Source organism: Prionailurus viverrinus, chromosome B3, assembly GCF_022837055.1.
Source record: "Prionailurus viverrinus isolate Anna chromosome B3, UM_Priviv_1.0, whole genome shotgun sequence".
Lineage (NCBI taxonomy): Eukaryota > Metazoa > Chordata > Mammalia > Carnivora > Felidae > Prionailurus > Prionailurus viverrinus.
Genome location: NC_062566.1, coordinates 43,349,562 through 43,370,278, shown reverse-complemented (window position 1 = coordinate 43,370,278; position 20,717 = coordinate 43,349,562). Strand labels below are relative to the sequence as shown.

Genomic DNA, 20,717 nt, shown 5'->3' with positions numbered 1-20,717 from the left:
TATGGAAACAGCCCAAATGTCCATCAGCTGATGAATGTTTAAAGAAGATGTAGTATTACTCAGCCATAAAAAAAGAATGGAACTCTTGTCATTTGCAATGGCATGGACACAGCTAGAGAATATTATGCTAAGCGAAATAAGTCAGTCAGAGAAAGACAACACAATATGATTTCACTCATATATGGAATTTAGGAAACAAAAGAAATGAGCAAAGTGAAAACGAAGAGATATGCAAACCAAGAAACAGACTCTTAATGACAGAGAACAAATTGATGGTTACCAGAAGGGAGGTGGAGGGGATGGGTAAAATAGGTGATGGGGAACAGGGAGTGAGTGCACTTGCTGTGATGATCACTGGTTGTGGTATGAAGTGTTGAATCAGTATATTGTACACCTGAAACTAATATTATACTATATGTTAACTAACGGGAATTTAAATAAAAACTTAGAAAAAAAAGGCATCTCTACCTGATTCTTCTTACTCCCTACCTACATTATAATGAAACTCCACTAACCCTCAAATTGGAGGGGAAGATTCATGGTATACATACAGTTATAGAACAATAGCAGTAGACTGTTGAGCATACAGAATACAAATAGTTGTGTAACAGAGGCTATGTTAGAAGCCACTAAATCATAATTCCAACTATAATCTAGTATAGGAAAGGAACTAACTTTCAAAGAGAAAATGTAAAACTACAGAATGAAAAAGAGTGATACCAGGAAAATATTATCTGGGCATGATAACACCATCTAATCAAAATCTTGAAGATTAATTCAACCTATCCATCCTATCACAGGTGTACCTAAAATAAATACTTGCATCTATTCAAAGAACTATCCACATCACATTATACTTGAAAGACATACCTGGACCAAGATTGTTCTATGTAGCCTTCCATTCAATATGACTGCCTTTAACGCTGATGATGGCTTGCTGAATTTTTAGTATAAGGTTTTTTTCTTTTAACAAAAAGTAAATTTAAGAAATCTGGATTATGTATAAAAGGCTGGTTTCATTTGACACAGATGAAACAGGGCAATCAAAGGAAAGTAAGAGTTCAAAGATTTATTCTAGTCAAGTATGAGTGTATCAGAAAAGAATCAGTAGATGACGTGATGAAAATATGGATTCATATTCATATGGATTCATAAATTTTCTTCATGCCTCTACATACTGGAAAGAAGATGGGAAAACTCTGTTGTCCCCACGGCACAGAGACCAACTGTGGCTAGGGGATGGAAGAAAAAATTCCTAATCTCAAGACCCAGAATACAGCCATCTTAAGAGTGAGGCAAACCAGAATACAGAACATCACCCCACGTCCCACCACCCACCTCCAGGCTAGCAAACACCAAATAACAAACAACAGCACTACTGCTGAAAAAAAGGCAACAGGGTAGAGAGAGAAAGACACACCCTCTAAGACTCAGTGTCACAAGGACTAAAGCTGAGTGTGAAACAAGGATATTGAGGGAAAAAACCTCCAGTGATATAACTCCCACCCTCAGCACAAAGAAATACCAGAGGAATTGAACCTGTAGTATGTTAAGGGTAACCATGGCAACAAGAAAGCTACAACCCAGTTCAACTCACTATTAAGTGAAACAAAATTCCATAGTAATGACTTAACATAAGAAAAGGTACACCTATTTGCAGATATATATACACTATTTATCTTAGTCCTAGATATAATTTCTTGCTTTTAACCAAACATGATATAACACCAAAAAAAAGCAATGGGAAAAAATGGACTGTAAGGAGACAAAGCAATCAGTAGAACCAGACTTATAAATGACCCAGCTATTGGAACTATCAGACAGAAAATTTTAAATTATTATTAATATGTTAAATCCTTTGGTAAAAAAGGAGGACAACACGCATGACCAGAATGGGAATTTTAGCAGAGGGTCAGAAACTGCAAAAATCAATGCAAATGCTAGGAAAACAACAACTACAACAACAAATGACAGGGATGAAAAATACCTTTGATGAGCTCATCAGCAGACCTGATACACTGAAAAAGTGAATCAGTGAAACTGAATAAAGGTCAATAGGTAGAAACTACCCACACTAAAACACAAAAAAAGTGTGTGTGAGGTAGGGTGGAGACTAAAACAAGGCATCTAAGAACAGGGACAAACATCAAATGGTATAGTATTTAGGAAACTGAAGTAGAAGATACAGGACAGCTCAGAGGAAATTGAAACCCCAAAAGTAGAAGATTCAGGACAGCTCAGAGAACACCAATCAGGGTAAATGTCCCAAATAAATAAACAGCTAGATAAACATAAATAAACATATGTACGATCCAGAATAAGATACATCATGCTCAAACTGATGAGAACTATAGATAAAATAAAGATAAAATCTTAAGGATAACCAAAAAATTTATATATATATATATATATATATACACACACACACACACACATATATATGCGTATATATACATATATATACACATATATACGCATATATACATATATATACACATACGCGTATATATACATATATACACATATATATGGGTATATATACATATATACATATATACATATATACATATACATATATACATATATATACATATACATATACATATATATGCATATATATACATATATACATATATATACACATATATATGCATATATATACATATACATATATATATATAAAAGATCAAAATTCAGTAAGACATTCTGTCAGAAAATATGTAAACCAAGAGATAATAAAATGATTCTACACTCACCAAAAAATATCTTTCAAAAATGAAAAATACAGATATTTTTAAATGAAAAAAGCACAGAAGAATTAATTACCAGTAGATCTGCAACATAAAATATATCAAAGGAAGTTGTTTATGCAAAAAGAATGTGATACTAGACAGAAATGGGGAGCTAACAAAGAAACAACGAGCATTGGGCATGGTAAAAACAGCGGTGAATATGAAACTTTTTTTTAGAATTTTTAACTGCTCTAAAAAAATAACTATCTAAAACAAAAACAGTAACACTGTACTTTGTCTTTATAACCTATATAAAAGTAAAATATATGGCAATAATAGAAAAAAAATAACTCACAAACTATTAACATCAGGAATGAACAAGAGGATTATCACTGCAGACCTTACAGACATTCAAAGAATAAGGAAATAGTACAAACAACTCTACACAGATAAATTCAACATTAAAAACTACAACTACCAAAACTCACTCAAGAATAATCATATAATCAAAAAAATCCCATTTCTATGAAACTTATTTGTAGTTAAAAACGTTTCAAACAGAAGGAAACTTTCTGTGGTGTAAAAGAAAGCTGCTTGGAAGAAGGCAGCTAATTCTGTCTAGGTCTCACTAACTCTACAAGACAAGAAATGCTGTTCCAAACATAAATGCTGAACCTGCCTCACTTCATCACACTCAGAAGGAGACATGTAATATTTTGTAATATTAAAAATAATGACATCAAAAGAACAAGTACTTGGGCAAAACTATTTCTATACACATCCAGTAGACTGCCTAGTAAATAACATTTATATGATAATCCTGAGTGTTATATTAAGAGTACCAGTTTAAGATAGGTAAAACACATTTAATAAGTAGCTAAAACATAAAATATTTCTATTTTAAAAACTAGTTAAGTCTTTTAAAAAATCCCAGAAAATATAATCATCTGGAAAGATTAGTATTCCAAAGTGTCAAATCTTTGAGGTTTTACTGATTTCAGGATTTTTATATCATAAATTTATCTCCATTAACTCACTAGTTGAACTAAACAACAGGCAAGTGAAATATGTGATGCCTTTGTAAAAACAAAAACACCTTATTAGAGTTACATATTTTTATTATCTAAAGACAAACAAAAAACAAATCTCAAATTTTTTTCCCTGATAATATGCCATATGCCAATAATTACTGATGTACACACAATGAATTGAAATGTCTGAAAAATTAAACCAATAATACTTTCAAATGTATAAACCTTTAAAATACAAATAAAACAAAATTTACCTCAGACACAGGTTCTTGTTCCTTAGTGGGAGCTTCATTTTTTAATCTTGAAAACAAAATAAGTATTGAATATTTTATATTTACAATGGAAAAATATGAGACAGTTCTTTTTTGCATGTTTAAAATAATTAAAATGTAAATCTAAACTAGATTTGTAAATGACTTCTATAAATGTTTTAAGGGAAAAATAAAATGCACAAAATAAACAGATTCAATAAATGTGCTAAATAAATTAATACAGACATGTATTTCCTTCTTTTCTAAAGTTAAGAGCACTTATGAAATTTTCTCTATGTTAAATACAATTATAAATAAAGGACATAATACATTAGTAAAACAATTTCAAAAAAGGAATTACTTTTCATTTAAAAAATGAAAGCACGTTTTATGCCTCATATATAAATATGCATGAGTATTTACTATTATAGGGCTTAAAAAGGGAGAAAAGAGAAAGAAATTTTATCTATTATGAAATTCAATGTAATGCTATTTTGATATCTATTATAATTAAAGTGGCAAACTCACAGAAATAATTTAGAATTCTGAAGGATATAGTCTCTTAAGAGCCTTCATAAGCATAGCTCAAATAGTAACTATAAATTTTTAAACTTGGCTTCTAGAAATAAAAAACTAATTGTAACTTATTACAACATTCAGAAAGGCATATACCATCTATAAAATCTTTTTAAATAATTTAATATAAAAGCTAGCTTTCCCAAAAGATCTTTTACAAACTGCTGATAACTCAATATTATTTGCTGATATTATATATTAAACTCAATTATAAACCATATAAGTTGAGTGCCTACCTGATCTAAAATGCCATTAATACATAGTAAGGTGAATTCATTATTTTATGAAGGCTTACAGTTATACCTAAAAGGTTAATACATTTAACATAAGCAACAGTTATACTGACTTAAATTTCATGTACACAAATGAAGACATATAATAGGATAGAAATGTCAAATATCCTAAAAGCTACTCTCATGGTTAATGAAATACAGCTGGTGTACATACATCCTTTTCTTTCTCCATTCTCTGTAGTCAAACTGAAAAAAGTGGGTTGATAAAGGCTAATAATTTACTAGATATTAACAATAATTTGTGTAAAATTACTTATCTATATTTTAATTATTACATGAGATTGCAAACCATTGGAAATTGAGCATGTTTTTTTTGTTCTTTTACTCTGTTAGTAGTGTATTACAATAATTTATAACTAATTTACTAAACAAATTTAAGCAAATAAAACTTGCAGAAATATTGACAAAATGCATAAATGTCAATCATTTTGGGAGTCAAAGATTTTGTAATTCTCGAAAGTGTTTAACTGTGAAAAACAATATTCATACAGATGAAATTTCAAGTGTTTAGTCTAACTTCATTGCTTTAATGATTTATACAGGAAAATGCTAGTCTTAAGAATAATATCTACAAAATAGTAAGAAAATATGAGACCTTAGTCTGAAGAAACAAAAAGTAAACATTGGACTAATGAAATTTTAAAGTAAATTTGAATAGGAATGCCTGGGTGGCTCAGTTGGTTAAGTGTCTGACTCTCAATTTTGGCTCAGGTCATAATCACACCATTCATTAGAGTGAGTCCACGTTGCTTGGGATTCTCTCTTTTTCCCTCTGCCCCTCCCCCTTTAGCACACTCATGTGCATATACTCTCTCAAAAATAAATAAATTTTAAAAATCTTTAAAATAAATTTGTATATTACAACTGATTTTTATTTCTAAGCAGTTAATATTTTAAACTCAGTTTGAAAAGCCGTGCAACAAACTACTCACAAAGTAGTTTAAACATATTTTATAAAAAAATTTTCCTTCTCAGCTTATTACTGAAATATTATCAAAGATCAACCTTACATTCTTACAAAAGAAACTTTACTATGCTTATCATTTTCACATATGGCTGTTCTAATGAACGGATTTTATGCAACAATTAAAATGAAAGCCAATAAGTATGTGTTACTATTATTGCTGACATTTCATTTGGGGAAACTGGGTCCTCCTACTATCTCTGGAAGGTAGGTTAGTGACAGAGGTTTTTATTATGCTTCATTTTACTGGCTAAGAAACTAGTAAATGAGAACAAAGTAAGTTATTGAAATAATTAGCAGTAAGAGGTCTATGATCCCAATCTTATTTTAACTATACTGATATTCTGTTTATGGAACAGAATTATAATAACCAGCAAAATACTTAAGAAAATATTTAAAAAATTAGAAAAGCACACTATAAAAAATTTCAGAGTTACAAATTCATCACTAAAATGTACACTACATTTTTATAATTACAAAAGCATACTTTAAGATTAACAAATTAAAAAAAGATTAACAAATTTTAATGCAACTCATTAACATTTATTGGAAAAGAAAAAAAATGTTCTTACCTGTAATTCTTATTCATTAAAGATACCTGCTGAAATAGTCATCATTTGAGATATTCAATTGCTTGGCAGAAGACAGTGAAATTTGCTAAGCTCAAAGTTCTGAGCTAAAGACCTGCTATTTAAGTTAATTACACTTTTCACCTGGGAATGTTGCAATAACTTTTTATAGAAAAATGTAGTACAGCATTTAAAACAAACACTAAGATTTCAGTGTAAAGAGAACAGAAAGACTGGTGATCAATTTCAACAATGATTAGAAATCAAGATTGCAAATAAGTTACTTTTCCTCTGTATGTGAACTTGCTGAAACAGATCTTTCTGATAAAGGACAATCCTTTCTCTCTAAAGGTTAAAGTAAACTAAATGTCACTTCTTGCATTTTTCTGCAGGTCACATAACTAATCCAAGGCTACATGTAAAATAAATATTTCAGGTCAATTACATTAGTGTGTTCTTTGCAGGTTTCATTCATACTATATACATAACCACGGGTTAAAGGGAAGAGCTATAAAGGGAAAAATGTTCAGATTCATTTCAGCCAGGCTACATTCTTTCCTTCTAATCACATTTAAAAGCCCCAAATTTCAATGCTGAGTTTTAAAATGTAATCTTCAATTTCAGAATATTTGTAAGCATATGAAAAAAGCTAAAAAGTTGTAAAAGCCAATAGTAAAATCAATCAGTTCTTAAGATCTTCCACTTAGACACTCATGATTGGATTTAAGATAGTAATCACCAGACTAATAAATTGTAGTAAAACATCTAGTCTACCATTTCTGATCATATGTTGTGGGAGATGTTAATAGATATGCAGAAAGGGTAACTGAGCTAAACATTTACTAGGTTGCACATGCATCAGGTACTGTGCTAAGAGTTCCAGTCCAAAGACACAGTCCCTCCTATCAAGGAATTCACCATCACCATAAAGGAAACATATAGAAGCAAATGCTTATATACTGTTGAAAAAGAGACATCTATATAACGGAATGACTGTACAAAGGACTGAGCCACTATGAAGGGGAACATGCAAGGAAGCAATGAATATACTACAGTAAACCTGGTTTTGCAGCAAGAGCAAGGGTTAGCAAAGCAGGAAGGAGAAAGGGATTCAAGGCAATGCAAAAGAAAAGAAGTATGAAACAAGACAATGATACAAGAACCTGAGTGGTCTCATAAGCCTGAAATGTAGGGAACAAAGGAGAGGGGTCAAAAACACAACTGAAGAACTAGCAAGGACAACTTCAGGGAAGATGTTGATTGCCTGGGTAGAGTGCTTATGTTAAGAACTTTATTTTCAGGCGAACAGGAAAGTATGATTAAATTTGTGCATCAGAAATGCAAAGGGTAGGGATGCCTGGATGGCTCAGAAGAGTGTCTGACTATTGATTTTGGCTCAGGTCATGATCTCGTGGTCGTGAGCTCAAGCCCCATGTGGGTGGGTCTCCATGCTGAGTGGAGAGCCTGCTTGGGATTCTCCCTGCCCCCCTCTCAAAATAAATACCCCCTCCTCTACTTTCTCCTTTACTATTAAAATAAATAAAAATTTTAAGAAAGAAAGAGAAAGGGTAGTATTAGGAGAGGATAGGTTCCACCCAGGAAGTCCAGAGAAGAGACAGTTAATGCCTGTTTCAAGTAAAGCAGTAGTGTCAATAAAGAAGAGGAAGGTTTAGGGAGACAACAATCAAAATAAAAACCAACAGAATATAAGTACCAACTTGATAAAGATAAATGAGTAGAGTAAATAGGACCACCTATATGTCTGCCTCAAGTGGCAAGAGAATGGTAATACTATTAACCAAGAAAGGAAATTCAGGAGGAGAAACAACATATACTGTGGGGGGAAAATGAACTTGTGATGCCTGCAAAACATTCAGATGGAAATATTTACCACTCAGAACTGCTCAGGGTTATTTATTTCATCCTTGAAGAAAAATTCCAACCATCACTTCCAAACAGATAACCTCAGAGTCATCATCCAGAGCTTTACCCCACCCCCATTTTTATTAGTTTATTTCAATCAATCAACAATTCAATTCAGAAATATCACAGTGTATTAGAATTAGACTTGAGCCCTAAGAGATTGTACAACTGTCCCTGTCTTATAGACGAGAAAAATCTGAAGCCCAAAAATGCTAAATAAGTCTATTAAGCAATAGAACCGGGATTAAAAGTGGTGGCTCTACTTCAAATTTCCACTGCATTGCTTCACAGCCAATTCCTTTCCTGTGAATCAGGCTCCCTTATAATCATTCCAAGAAAAGTGAAAAAGCTTAACTGATCTCTCTGCCTCTGGATGTTTTCCACTCTTAAATATGCTGAGTATCATTGCCAAATTAATCTTACTAATAGACCAATTTATGGCCATTGTTTGCTGAAATGTCCTATTGCCTACAGTACATCAATGCTGCAAGTGTGTCAGTTGCTGCCTACCCTCCTGTGAAAACACACTGAAGCTCAGTCCCATGTAGCTCCACAGCCAATCAGAAACAAAGCAGGAATTACATGTGTAACCACAAGTACAACCAGAGAAGTAATAGCGTACAGTGCTTATTACTTTGGTCTCTGAAGACAGACTGCCATAATTTAAATGGAGTCTCTCTACTTGAAAGCTATGTGACCTTGAGCAAATTATGTATCTGTACCTCAACTGTCTTACCCATAAAATTATCCATAAAATTGGCACACATCTCATTAATTTGTGAGAATTAAATGAGTCAATAAATACAAAAAAGAAGAGTGTCTGGCACATTACAAGTGCTCAATAAATGTTAGTTATTATTAATGACATGGGTAGAGTTGGGAGTCAACCTTACTGTCCAGAATTTATTTGATGTACCACACAGGCTCGTAAAGCCTTTTACCACTTAAATATCCTTCATATTTTGAGATTTCCCTGCCATACTTCCCCCAACTCTTAAACACAATACATTAGATATTTATTTTGATTGCTGGTATACTCCTGTTAGGACCAGCCTTATTTGCTATCATATGAAATTATCTATCCACTTCTAAACACTTAGGTATGATCTAACGTTAGGCAAGATAAGAGTAAAAAACCACTCTGTATGGATAGAAGAAAGAATTAACAAGAGACAGGAATCAAAAGAAACAAAATTTTTTGTGAAAGTGTGAAGCAAAAAAATTAATAATAATAAGACCATTAGTGAAGGCAGAAGATTCTGATGCCAGACTAGGGCTCTATTTTGTCATTTTGTTGGCAATATTGAATTAATTCTGGAATATTTAATTTATAATAAACAAGCACCATCAGGACCAGAAGACTGAAAAAACTAGTAACCTTAGAATCACTGGCAGAAGCTGGTACAGTTTGTCCTAAATGAAGGACTACACTAAAGTTTCATTTATCTTTTCATTTCACTGATTCTCCCATCCTTCTCTGCTTACCGGGTATCAAAAATAGAGGTCCAAACTGCCAGAAACCACCATATTTTGACACATAGCTCCTACCTACTGACTGGTAATTACATAGTAGGGGCAAATATATTGTACCCACTTTGAAAAGGAGAAACCATTTTAGAATTGCTCAAGATTTGGTTTGACATATTAATGTCCATGGTAGGGGAGAGAAATCCAAGGGCATGAGCCCCCATTATCTCCAAACCCAGTTATATTTCAACAGTTTAGAGAAGGTAACCACAAAAGACCCTGAAAAATCAAAGCAATCTTGAGAAAGAAGAACAAAACTGGAGGTATCAGAATTCCCAATTGCAAGATATACTACAAGGTTGTAGTAATCAAAATGGTATGGTACTGGCACAACACACATAAATCAATGGATCAGAAAAGGCAGACTAGAAATAAACCCTTGCTTATATGGTCAATTAACCTATGACAGTGAACACTGGCAAAACTATACAATGGGGAAAAGACAGCCTCTTCAATAAATGGTGGTGGGAAAACTGGACAGCTACATGCAAAAGAATGAAACTGGACCATTTTCTTACACCATACACAAAAATAAACTCAAAATGGATTAAAGACCTAACCGTGAGACCCAAAACCATACAAAACTCGTATGAGAACACAGAGAGTAGTATCTCTGACATCGGCTGTTACAATGTTTTTCTGGATACGTCTCCCTTGGCAAGGGAAACAAAAGCAAAAATAAACAACTGGGACTATATTAAAATAAAAAGCTTTTGCACACCATACACAAAAATAAATTAAAAATGATGAAAGACCTAAATATGAGACAGGAAACAATCAAAATCCTAGAGGAAAACATAGGCAGCAAACTCTATGACCTCGGCCATAGCAACCCCTTACTAGACACATCTCTGGAGGCAAGCAAAACAAAAACAAAAATAAACTACTGGGACTTCATAAAGATAAAAAGCTTCTGCACAGCAACAGAAACAATCAACAAAACTAAAAGACAACCTATGGAATAGCAGAAGATATTTGCAAATGACATACCTGATAAAGGGTTAGTATCCAAAATCCATAAAGAATCAAACTCACAACCAAAAAATAAAGAATGCACTTAAGAAATGGGAAGATATAGACATTTTTCCAAAGAAGACTTCCAGATGGCTAACAGACACATGAAAAGATGCTCAACATCACTCACTATCAGGGAAATAGAAGTCAAAACCACAATGAGATACCACCTCACACATGTCAGCATGGCTGAAATTAACAACATGAGAAACAACAGATGTTGGCGACGATGTGGAAAGGAGAACCTTCTTACAATGTTAGTGGGAATGCAAACTGGTACAACCATCTGGAAAACAGCATGGAGTTTCCTCAAAAAGTTAAAAATAGAACTGTCCTACTGTCCAGCAACTGCACTACTAGGTATTTACCCAAAGGATACCAAAATACAGATTTGAAGGGGCACATGCACCCTGATGTTTATAGCAGCATTATCAGCAATAACCAAATTATAAAAGAGCCCAAAAGTCCATCGACTAATGAATAAAGAAGGTGTGTGTGTGTGTGTGTGTGTGTGTGTATACCGTATTTTGATATACATATTTATGTAAATACATATATATATATATATATATATATATATGGAATATTACTTAGCCCTCAAAATCTTGCCATTTGCAATGATGTGGATGGAGCTAGAGTGTATTATGCTAAGTGAAATAAGTCAGAGAAAGACAGATACCGTATGATTTCACTCATATGGAACTTAAGAAACAAAAGAGATGAACATAGGGGAAGGGAGAAAAAAAACAACAGAGAGAGGGAAGCAAACCATTAGAGACTTAACTATAGAGAACAAACTGAGGGTTGATGGATGGAGGTGGGCGGAGATGGGCTAATTGGGTGATGGGTATTAAGGAGGGCACTTGTTGGGATGAGCACTGGGTGTTATGTGTAAGTGATGAAATCACTAAAATTCTACACCTGAAACCAATTTTACCATATATGTTAACTAATTAAAATTTAAATAAAAACTTGAAATAAAAAAAATGCTTTTGGGGCACCTGGTGGCTCATTCACTTAAGTGGCCAACTCCTGACTTCAGCTCAGGTCATGATCTCACAGTTGATGAGATCAAGCCCCACATCAGGATCTCAAGACAGTACAGAGCCTGCTTGAGATTCTCTTTCTCCCTCTCCCTCTGCCCCTTCTAAGTTCATGCGTGCACTCTCCCTCTCAAAATAAATAAACTTAAAAAAAAAAGCTTTTCCACAGTGAAGGAAACCATCAACAAAACAATAAAGACAATATACTGATTGAGAAAAAATATTTACAAATAATATATCTGACAAAAGGCTAATATCCAAAATATATAAGGAAGTTACACAACTCAACACAAACATTTCAATTAAAAAATGGGCAGACGACCTGAATAGATATTTTTCCAAAGCAGACATACTGATGCCCAACAGTCACATAAAAAGATGCTCAACATCATTCATCATCAGGGCAATGCAAATCAAAACCACAATGAAATCTTGCCATTTGCAAGATAGATAGAGCTAGAGTGTATTATGCTGAGTGAAATAAGTCAATTAGAGAAAGACAAATACCATATGATTTAACTCATGTAGAATTTAAGAAACAAAATAGGTGAATATATTGGGGGGGGGGAGGAGAGAGGGAAACACACCACAAGAGACTCTTAATGATACAGAACAAACTGAGAGTTGATGGAGAGAGATAGGTGGGAGATGGGATAGATGGATGATGGGTATTAAGGAGGGCATTTGTGATGCGCACTGGGCGTTGTATGTAAATGATGAATCACTAAATTCTACTCCTGAAACCAATATTGAAGTATTTTAACTAAAATTAAAACAACACAGTGAAAGATCACTTTAAATCCTGTCATAATGGCTAAAATCAAAAAGACAAGAAAGAACAAGGTGAGGATGTACAAAAAAAAGGGACCCTTGTGTACTGTTGGTGAGAATGTTAATAGCATGGCCACTGTGGAAAACAGTATGTAGGTTCCTCAAAACATTAAAAATAGAATTATCACATGACCCAATAATTCCACTACTGGGTATTTACCCAAAGAAAAGGAAAACATAAGTTCTAAAAGCTATATGCACCCCTTTGTTCATTGTGGCATAAATTTATATGGAAGCAAACCAAATATCTATCAATATATAAGTGTATAATGAAGAAGTTATATATGTACATATATATATAACTTGTACATATATGTACATACATGTGTGTGTATATGTATATATATATGTGTACGCACACTGCAGTATTATACAGCCACAAAGAAGGATGAAATTTTACCATTTATAACAACATGGATAGACCTAAAGGGCATTACACTAAGTGAAATAAGTCAGATACAAAAAGACAAATACTGTATGATTTCACTCATATGTGGAATCTAAAAAACAAAACAAATGAATAAACAAGCAAAAAGCATAAAGAGACCTATAGAGAGAACAAACTGATAGTTGCTGGAGGTGAATGTGGTAGGGAATGGGAAAAATGTGGGAAGGGGAGTGGAGATCCTGGCTTCCAGTTATGGAATAAGTCATGGGAATAAAAGGTACAGCATAGAGAATATAGTCAATGATATTACAATAGTGTTGTATGGTGACAGATGGTAGCTACACTTGTGGTGAGCGTAGCATTTATAGAGAAGTTGAATTACCATATGCTGTAACCTGAAACTAGTGGATTACTGTGTGTCAACTATACTCAAATTAAAAAAAAAAATTAGGGGACCCTGGGTGGCTCAGTTGGTGAAGCGTCTGACTCTTGATTTCGGCTCAGGTCATGATCTCACAATTTGTAGGATGCAGCCCCACATCGGGCTCTTTCTTCACTGACTGTGGAGCCCAATTGGATTCTCGCTCTCCCTCTCTCTTTGTCCCTTCCCCACTCATACTTTCTCCCTCTCTCTCAAAATAAATAAACTTAAAAAATACTTTTTTAGTTTAGAGAAGGAAATAAGCCCAAAATAAATTCCATATACCTCATAAATGAGATCAGTTTGCCTTTTTCCCACTAAATCAAATATATGAAGTGAAGACACTGACCATTTTGAATACTTAAGATTCTCTAACTTAGAGAATGTGTTCACAACAAATAATTTCTCCAAATAATTTCAGAATTTCACAAGAAAATAGTGGAATGATTTCTTACATACTCTTCAATGGTCACAGTATTCAATGGAAGTAAACATTTTTACTTATTTTTTAAAAATTTTTTAAATGTTTTCATTTATTTTTGAGACAGAGAGAGACAGAGCATGAGCAGGAGAGGGGCAGAGAGAGAGGGAGACACAGAATCTGAAGCAGGCTCCAGGCTCTGAGCTGTATGCACAGAGCCCGATGTGGGGCTCGAACCCACAGATTGTCAGATCATGACCTGAGCTGAAATTGGACGTTTAACGGATTGAGCCACCCAGGCGCCCCAGAAGTAAACATTAAAGAAAGATAGTATTCCTAAACATAAAGCTTACTTTAAAAGGGTGCCATTCTGTTTCTAAAAGAGCTTACTTGTGGCTTACATTTATGAAGGATAATTAATGAGTTACTGGTATTGTTTAGAGTGGTATAATAGTGATATTTCTCTTTGGGAACAAGTCCAGATTCTCAGTTGGTATAGTATTTCACAAAAATCACATAATGTAATATATACATGGTATTACTGGTTTAACTGGTTATGAAATCAGTTTACTATGTGGCCCTGTGAAGATGTGGACTCAGTGTCTACAATTCTGATTGGCTTATTCTGTAATTACTCTGATGGCATGAACTATGCCTTATTCATGTTTCCATATCCAGCACTTGATACAGTGTCTTGCACACAGAAGGCAAGAAATCAATGCTTGGGTCAAGGAATATATGGGAGGGTTATTTATTTACATCATACTATTAAAGAGCCATGCAGTTACAATTGGTGTTAAGAATAAAACACAGTAGCCATTCTGAAATAAGACAGAGGAACTCAGTTTTAAGGAAAGTAAGTTTTCTGTTTTCATTTCTTCCTAGTACTCTTTTAAATTAGGAGTATTTAATAAAACATAATACAAATTTTTATTTGTAAAATATTTTACACTCCTGCAATCTTCTAAACAATAGTATAAAGATTATTTTTAAATTTATTTCACAAATGAAACTGAAGTGAGTAACTTGAACATAAAGTTAATAAGAGAGAGGAGTCTTCAACTCCGGTGTTTACTGTACTTTGATTAAAACAAACTTAAAGGTAACTGAGACAACCAAATCAACTTCTAAAATCACTTTAAACAGTGGCTTTTAGTGCATTTGATTCAATCAATAAAGTAGACAACTGGTTAAGTAGCCTAGTTTTCTAAGTTTGAGGTTTTGTGGATTTACTATGGACTCATACTCTCAAGATGTGTTAGAGGGGAATATCTTTCTAACCTGAACTTGTCAAGAAAATTAACCTTGCAAAAAACCTGAAAATTTACTTCTATTCTATGTTATAATTAATTCACCCAGATAGTATACTGGAGAAGACAGAGGAAGAAGAAAATGAAAATAAGGGAAAAACAAATAGAAAAGTACAATTCCATGATTGAATTACACCCTAACATTGTAAAGTTTTTAAAAAAATCATTTCAAAGGTCTACAAAAGGAACAGCAACTTTACTACTACTACCTGGCACAGTTATACATATCCATAAATCTAGTAATATCGAATAAGTAGCCAGGAAATGAATGCCTACTAATAATTTTAAAAGTTTTCTTTTAAAGGGGGATTCTATACGCTCAAAGGGAATGTTTTCTCCTCAACAGAGAGAATTATGTACTAGTTTTCTTTTTTTATTTTTTTAAATTTATTTTTGAGACAGAGAGAGACAGAGCATGAGTAGGGGAGGAAAAGAGAGAGAGGGAGACACAGAATCTGAAACAGGCTCCAGGCTCTGAGCTGTCATCACAGAGCCCAACGCGGGGCTCAAACTCACGGACTGTGAGATCATGACCTGAGCTGAAGTCAAATGCTAACCGACTGAGCCACCCAGGTGCCCCTATGTACGAGTTTTCAACAAGGGTGTTGTTTCATAGTCTCTAGACAAGAAAAGTAAGAACTATACTCAATCTGACATTAAAGAATTATATCAGATGCAACTGAAGCACTTCAATAAGATGCCATCCACCCAGCAGTTTGGAGGAAGGTACTGCAAGACCTTTGAACTACAAGCCGAAATTACGAATAACTACAGTGCAAATCGATTGCACTAAAACTCTCAATGATAAGAAGATGCCACTGACAGGTGGTTTCCAGGGTCTCCTGTCATCAGCAGTAGCAGTAATTACAGTATTAACAGCAGAAATAGCAGGAGCAGCTGGAGCAGTAACAGGAAGAGCCTTAACAGCAGCAGCAGTAGTAACAGCAGGAGCTGGAACAGCAATGGCAACAACATGCATTTATTAACTACTTTTTGTCAGGCCAATGCTAAATAATTTTAATTATTGAAGTTAATAATTTCAATTATTTAAGTTAATAACTTAAATAATTTAATTTTCATACATTATGTCTTTTTCTAACAACTCTGTAAGGAATTCTCACAGACCTTTCACTGATGAGGAAGCTGGGGCTCAACGAGCTGGTTAGATACACAACTAGCACTTAAGCCTAGGGCTGCCTTATTTCACAGCTGCACTCCTTTCACAATACCATACTTCACAGTGGGATGGAGACAGATATTTTTCCATGTGGAGGATTCCAAACAATAGGTTCCTACATTTCAATAAATGACAAAGGAAAGGAGATGCACAGTAGCTTCTCCAAGTTTGGAGATGAGAGCAAACTCAGGTAGTCAAATACCAAAATGATTAGAGTGAGGCTGCTGAAGGATCTCAAAATCAGAGAGATGGACTGAAAATATGAGATGAACCACAGTGCAATCAGCATAAGGCAGGATAATTAGGTGAAAAGACTATTCTTACTATTTATAAAATACAATTATGACTAAAGGGAACCTAGGAGCATTCACAGACATTCTCAAACAGCAGTTTGGTGAGCATCAGATACCAAAAATCTAATGGCATGACTATTTGCTTCAACAATAACTCTAAAAAATATATATATACTGGGTTAGGAAAAGAAAGTTAACAAAACTGATCTGTGAAAATGGTATGGGAAGCTTAGGTTGAAAATAGTAATCCTAATGAAGATTAAGAAAATGCAGGCAGAAATAAAATCATGAACAGTAGTAATATAACAACAATAGTAACACTGATAACTTTACACTTGTATAGCACTTCCTATGGACCAATTATTTTGTAAGAACTATATGCATAAACTGATTCATTTAATTCCCTAAACACCTTATAAGCAAGTACTGTTGTTATCTGCATTTTTACAAATGAGGAATGGGGCACAGACAACTGGTAACCCACCCAAAGTCACACACACTGTAGTAAACAGCAGGGTAGGAACTCCAAACGAGGCACTCAACTGTAGAGCTTGTGTTATTTAACTACTGTCCCCTTAGCAGTCTGAGAGGGTTTAATGTGGAGCTAGTATCAAAACTTTACATTGGAAGAAACTCCTTAACAGATAATCAGATAATAAAAGGCTGGAAATAGCCTCAAGAAAAGTAGGTAAGTGGGTAGATTGATAAACTAAGCATAAGGAAAAGAAGCTACAAATAAATGAGAGATTCTTAAGGTTCTTAGTGTGAAATGAAAAGTAACCATACTCCTCCTCCAAAAAAAAAAAAAAAATTTGTTGCAGCTATAATCAGAGACAGAATAAGCTAATAACTGGTTGTCCCTGTTATGTATTTCTTCAATTTTATAAACATAATGGAAGATATGATTTTATTTAACTTCTAAAAACATGAAAATGTACATTGCTATCAAGTTATAAAGTCTAGAAAAATACATAAAAATGAATGAAATGTCTAGGAGTCCATCCTCGTTAACCCTACACAACTATTTATTTCTCAAGTCAGAGAATCTGAAGAATGATTCCTCTAAATCAGCATTCTACATACGTATTATATGGAAATTAATGTCAGGAAATTAGTAAGTAAGGTTGAATAAATATTCTTGTAGACACTCATGGGCCACATCTAGCATGAAAAATCCTATATTAAAGAATCTATTTAGGGGCACCTGGGTGGCTCAGTCAGTTGGGCATCTGACTTCGGCTCAGGTCACACTCTCACAGTTCGTGAGTTTGGCCCCGTGTCGGGCTCTGTGCTGACAGCTCAGAGCCTGGAGCCTGCTTCAGCTTCTGTCTCCCTCTCTCTCTGACCTCTGAGGCTCACACACACACACTCGCTCGCTCTCTCTTTTTCTCTGTCAAGAATAAATACATTAAAAATTAAAAGAAAATTTTTTTAAGAATCTATATAATTTTAACTTGCATTTCCTAAACTTATTTGACTATGGAAACTCCCCCCCCCCCCCCCCCGCCCCAGATACTTTATAAATTTTGGACACACTAGTTCCACTATTCATTTGGGAAACAATGACTTAAGTTATTTTCTTTTATAGAAATGCAAGAGAATTACTTTTATGAGAATATATGTAGAGAGTTAACCATGCTAAGGATTAATGTAGACATTTAGTTTTTTTTTAAGGTCAAAAGGTTCTGCTACCAGAGATAAGGATATGCGGCATTCTGTAATCATCTTCTCCTAAGAACAAATTATAGCATGTAGGTATAACCAATATTGAATAACAGAAGTCCAGAACCCTACAACATGTCTGCACTCCTATTTACAAAAAGAGTAACTGTGACCCCAAGGACACTACCACTCCCCTGGTTTTCTTCTATGTCATTGGCCACCACTGTTTAGTCTCCTCCTCCTTTTCATCTCCCTAACCCTTTATTGTCAGATTCCACAGAGCTCAAACTATGGACCTTACCTTTTCTCTATCTCTACTGTGTTCCTCAGTAATCTCCTACAGTCCCATGACCTTTTTAAATTTAATATTTATTTGGGGACAATTGCATATTCACATGCAATTGTAAGAAATAATATATATTGATTCCATGTACCTTTTGTCCAGTTTTCTTCAGTGATAACATCTTACAAAATTATAGGACAAAATCATAATCAAGATACTGACAGTGATATAATATACCAATTAATTCATATTACTCTGGTTTTACTTATATTCATTCCAATGGCATTTAACAGTGTTCAATGATACTTACAGCCTAGAAACTCCCCTAACCTCACACAAGTGAATGACTATGGCATCTCCATTTGGATGTCTAAGAGGTATCTCAAACTAAAACATGTCCCAAGTCAGAGTCTTCATCTTCCCTTCCAAATGTATTCTTCCTAGTCTTCCCCATCTCAATTAATAACAATAATGCCATCTTTCTAGTTGCTCAGAGTAATAACTATGAAGTCATCCTCTTCTCTTACTTCACATCCAAACCAACAACAAATTCAAAATATACCCCAAATCAAACCTCTTATCACCCATACTGCTAGTTGCCTAGCCTAACCCTCTGCCATCTCCTACCAGATTATTACAATAGCCTCCCAACTAATCCTCTGAAATTTGTCCTTGGTCTTCTAGAGTTTATTCTCAAGACAGGGGCTAGAGTAATATAAACACTCTTCTCTATTTAAGGTTTTTTGTTGATTGTAGTTTTTACTGAGATATAAAAGACTTCACTATTCAAAATCTTAATAAACAGCTTCTTATCTCAGAGTAAAAGCCAAATTCACACATGGCCTACATTACCTCCCACGCCCTGCTTCCTACTGCTCTCTCTCTCTTCCTCACTCATTTGCAACCAACCCAGTCTCCTTGCAGTTCAGGTTTTCACTCCAGTGTCGACTCAAAGGCCTTTTCTGACCACCAACTTTCAAATGGAAGCCTCCCACCTCCAACCCTGTACTCCTTATTCCCCTTCCCTACTCAATTTTTCTCTCCAGTATTGACCACAATCTAATATACCATATGTTTTATCTACTTTTTATTGTCAGTCTTTCAGCACTAAATAAAACATGAGCTCGAGGAGGGCAGAGATTTCAGTTCATTTTTCTAGCACTTAGAATGGTGCCAGGCACAAATCAGATGTTTAAGAAACCACTGAATAAATAAACGAGGCCCAAAACAGCAAGGTGTTTTGCCAAAATGTGACACAAATATGGCAAGAGTCCTAAGTCTATGTAGCTTAGGAATCATTTTTTCTAAGAATGGTGATGGACTCAAACTGAACCAATCTCACTTTTTATTCAGTGGTCACCAAACAAACATGCATGAAATGACAATTTCTGATGAAGTGAATAAACTTGATGGTAAGGAGGGATCAGACTCAAGCTAAAACCAAATTAAAATTCAACCACTGCCTATAATAAGCAAATTTTACATCAACTGCCTTAATGTTTTATTTAAACCAACTTTTTAAAAAAGGAGTTATAGGTGATAGAACTTTAAGAACTTAAACTTCAAGAAAATAAACTGGATAACACTATAAGATAGAGTCCTAGGAAAGAACACAATGCAGTACTCCTACATTGTTCTATCAAGAATGTAGTTTATCAGGGCACCTGGGTGGCTCACTCGGTTGAGTGTCTGACTCTTGATTTCAGCTCAGGTCATGATCTCACGGTTCATGAGTTTTACCCCGCATCAGGCTCTCTGCTGGCAGCCCAGAGCCTGCTTGGGATTCTCTTTCTCTGTCTCTCTCTTCCCCACCCCTGCTCGTGTGCACTCTCTCAAAATAAATAAATAAAACATTAAAAAAATAATGTAGTTTATCATATTTTTGAGCTTTAACCAAGGTAGAGCAAAACAAAGATTTACAAACAAAAAGGAACTTATGCTAAAAACAGAAAGAAGTTGTTGTTTCTGGGCAAAATTTTAAAATATTTTTAAAAATTGGGTAGAAAGA

General features: G+C 34.3%; 1 protein-coding gene across 6 annotated transcripts in view; it reads right to left on the bottom strand.

Moving 5' to 3' along the window:
• ZNF280D (zinc finger protein 280D) overlaps nucleotides 1–20,717 on the bottom strand; it is a 144,951-nt gene that overhangs the window by 28,508 nt on the left and 95,726 nt on the right. For all 6 annotated transcript variants that reach the window (XR_007152920.1, XR_007152921.1, XM_047862343.1 and 3 more), the window contains one exon: nucleotides 4,018–4,063. Coding sequence is in view for 4 of the 6 variants with exons in the window: in XM_047862343.1 (XP_047718299.1) it covers nucleotides 4,018–4,063 (46 nt within the window). In the remaining 2 variants the exon portion in view is untranslated. The remainder of the gene's footprint in view (nucleotides 1–4,017; nucleotides 4,064–20,717) is intronic.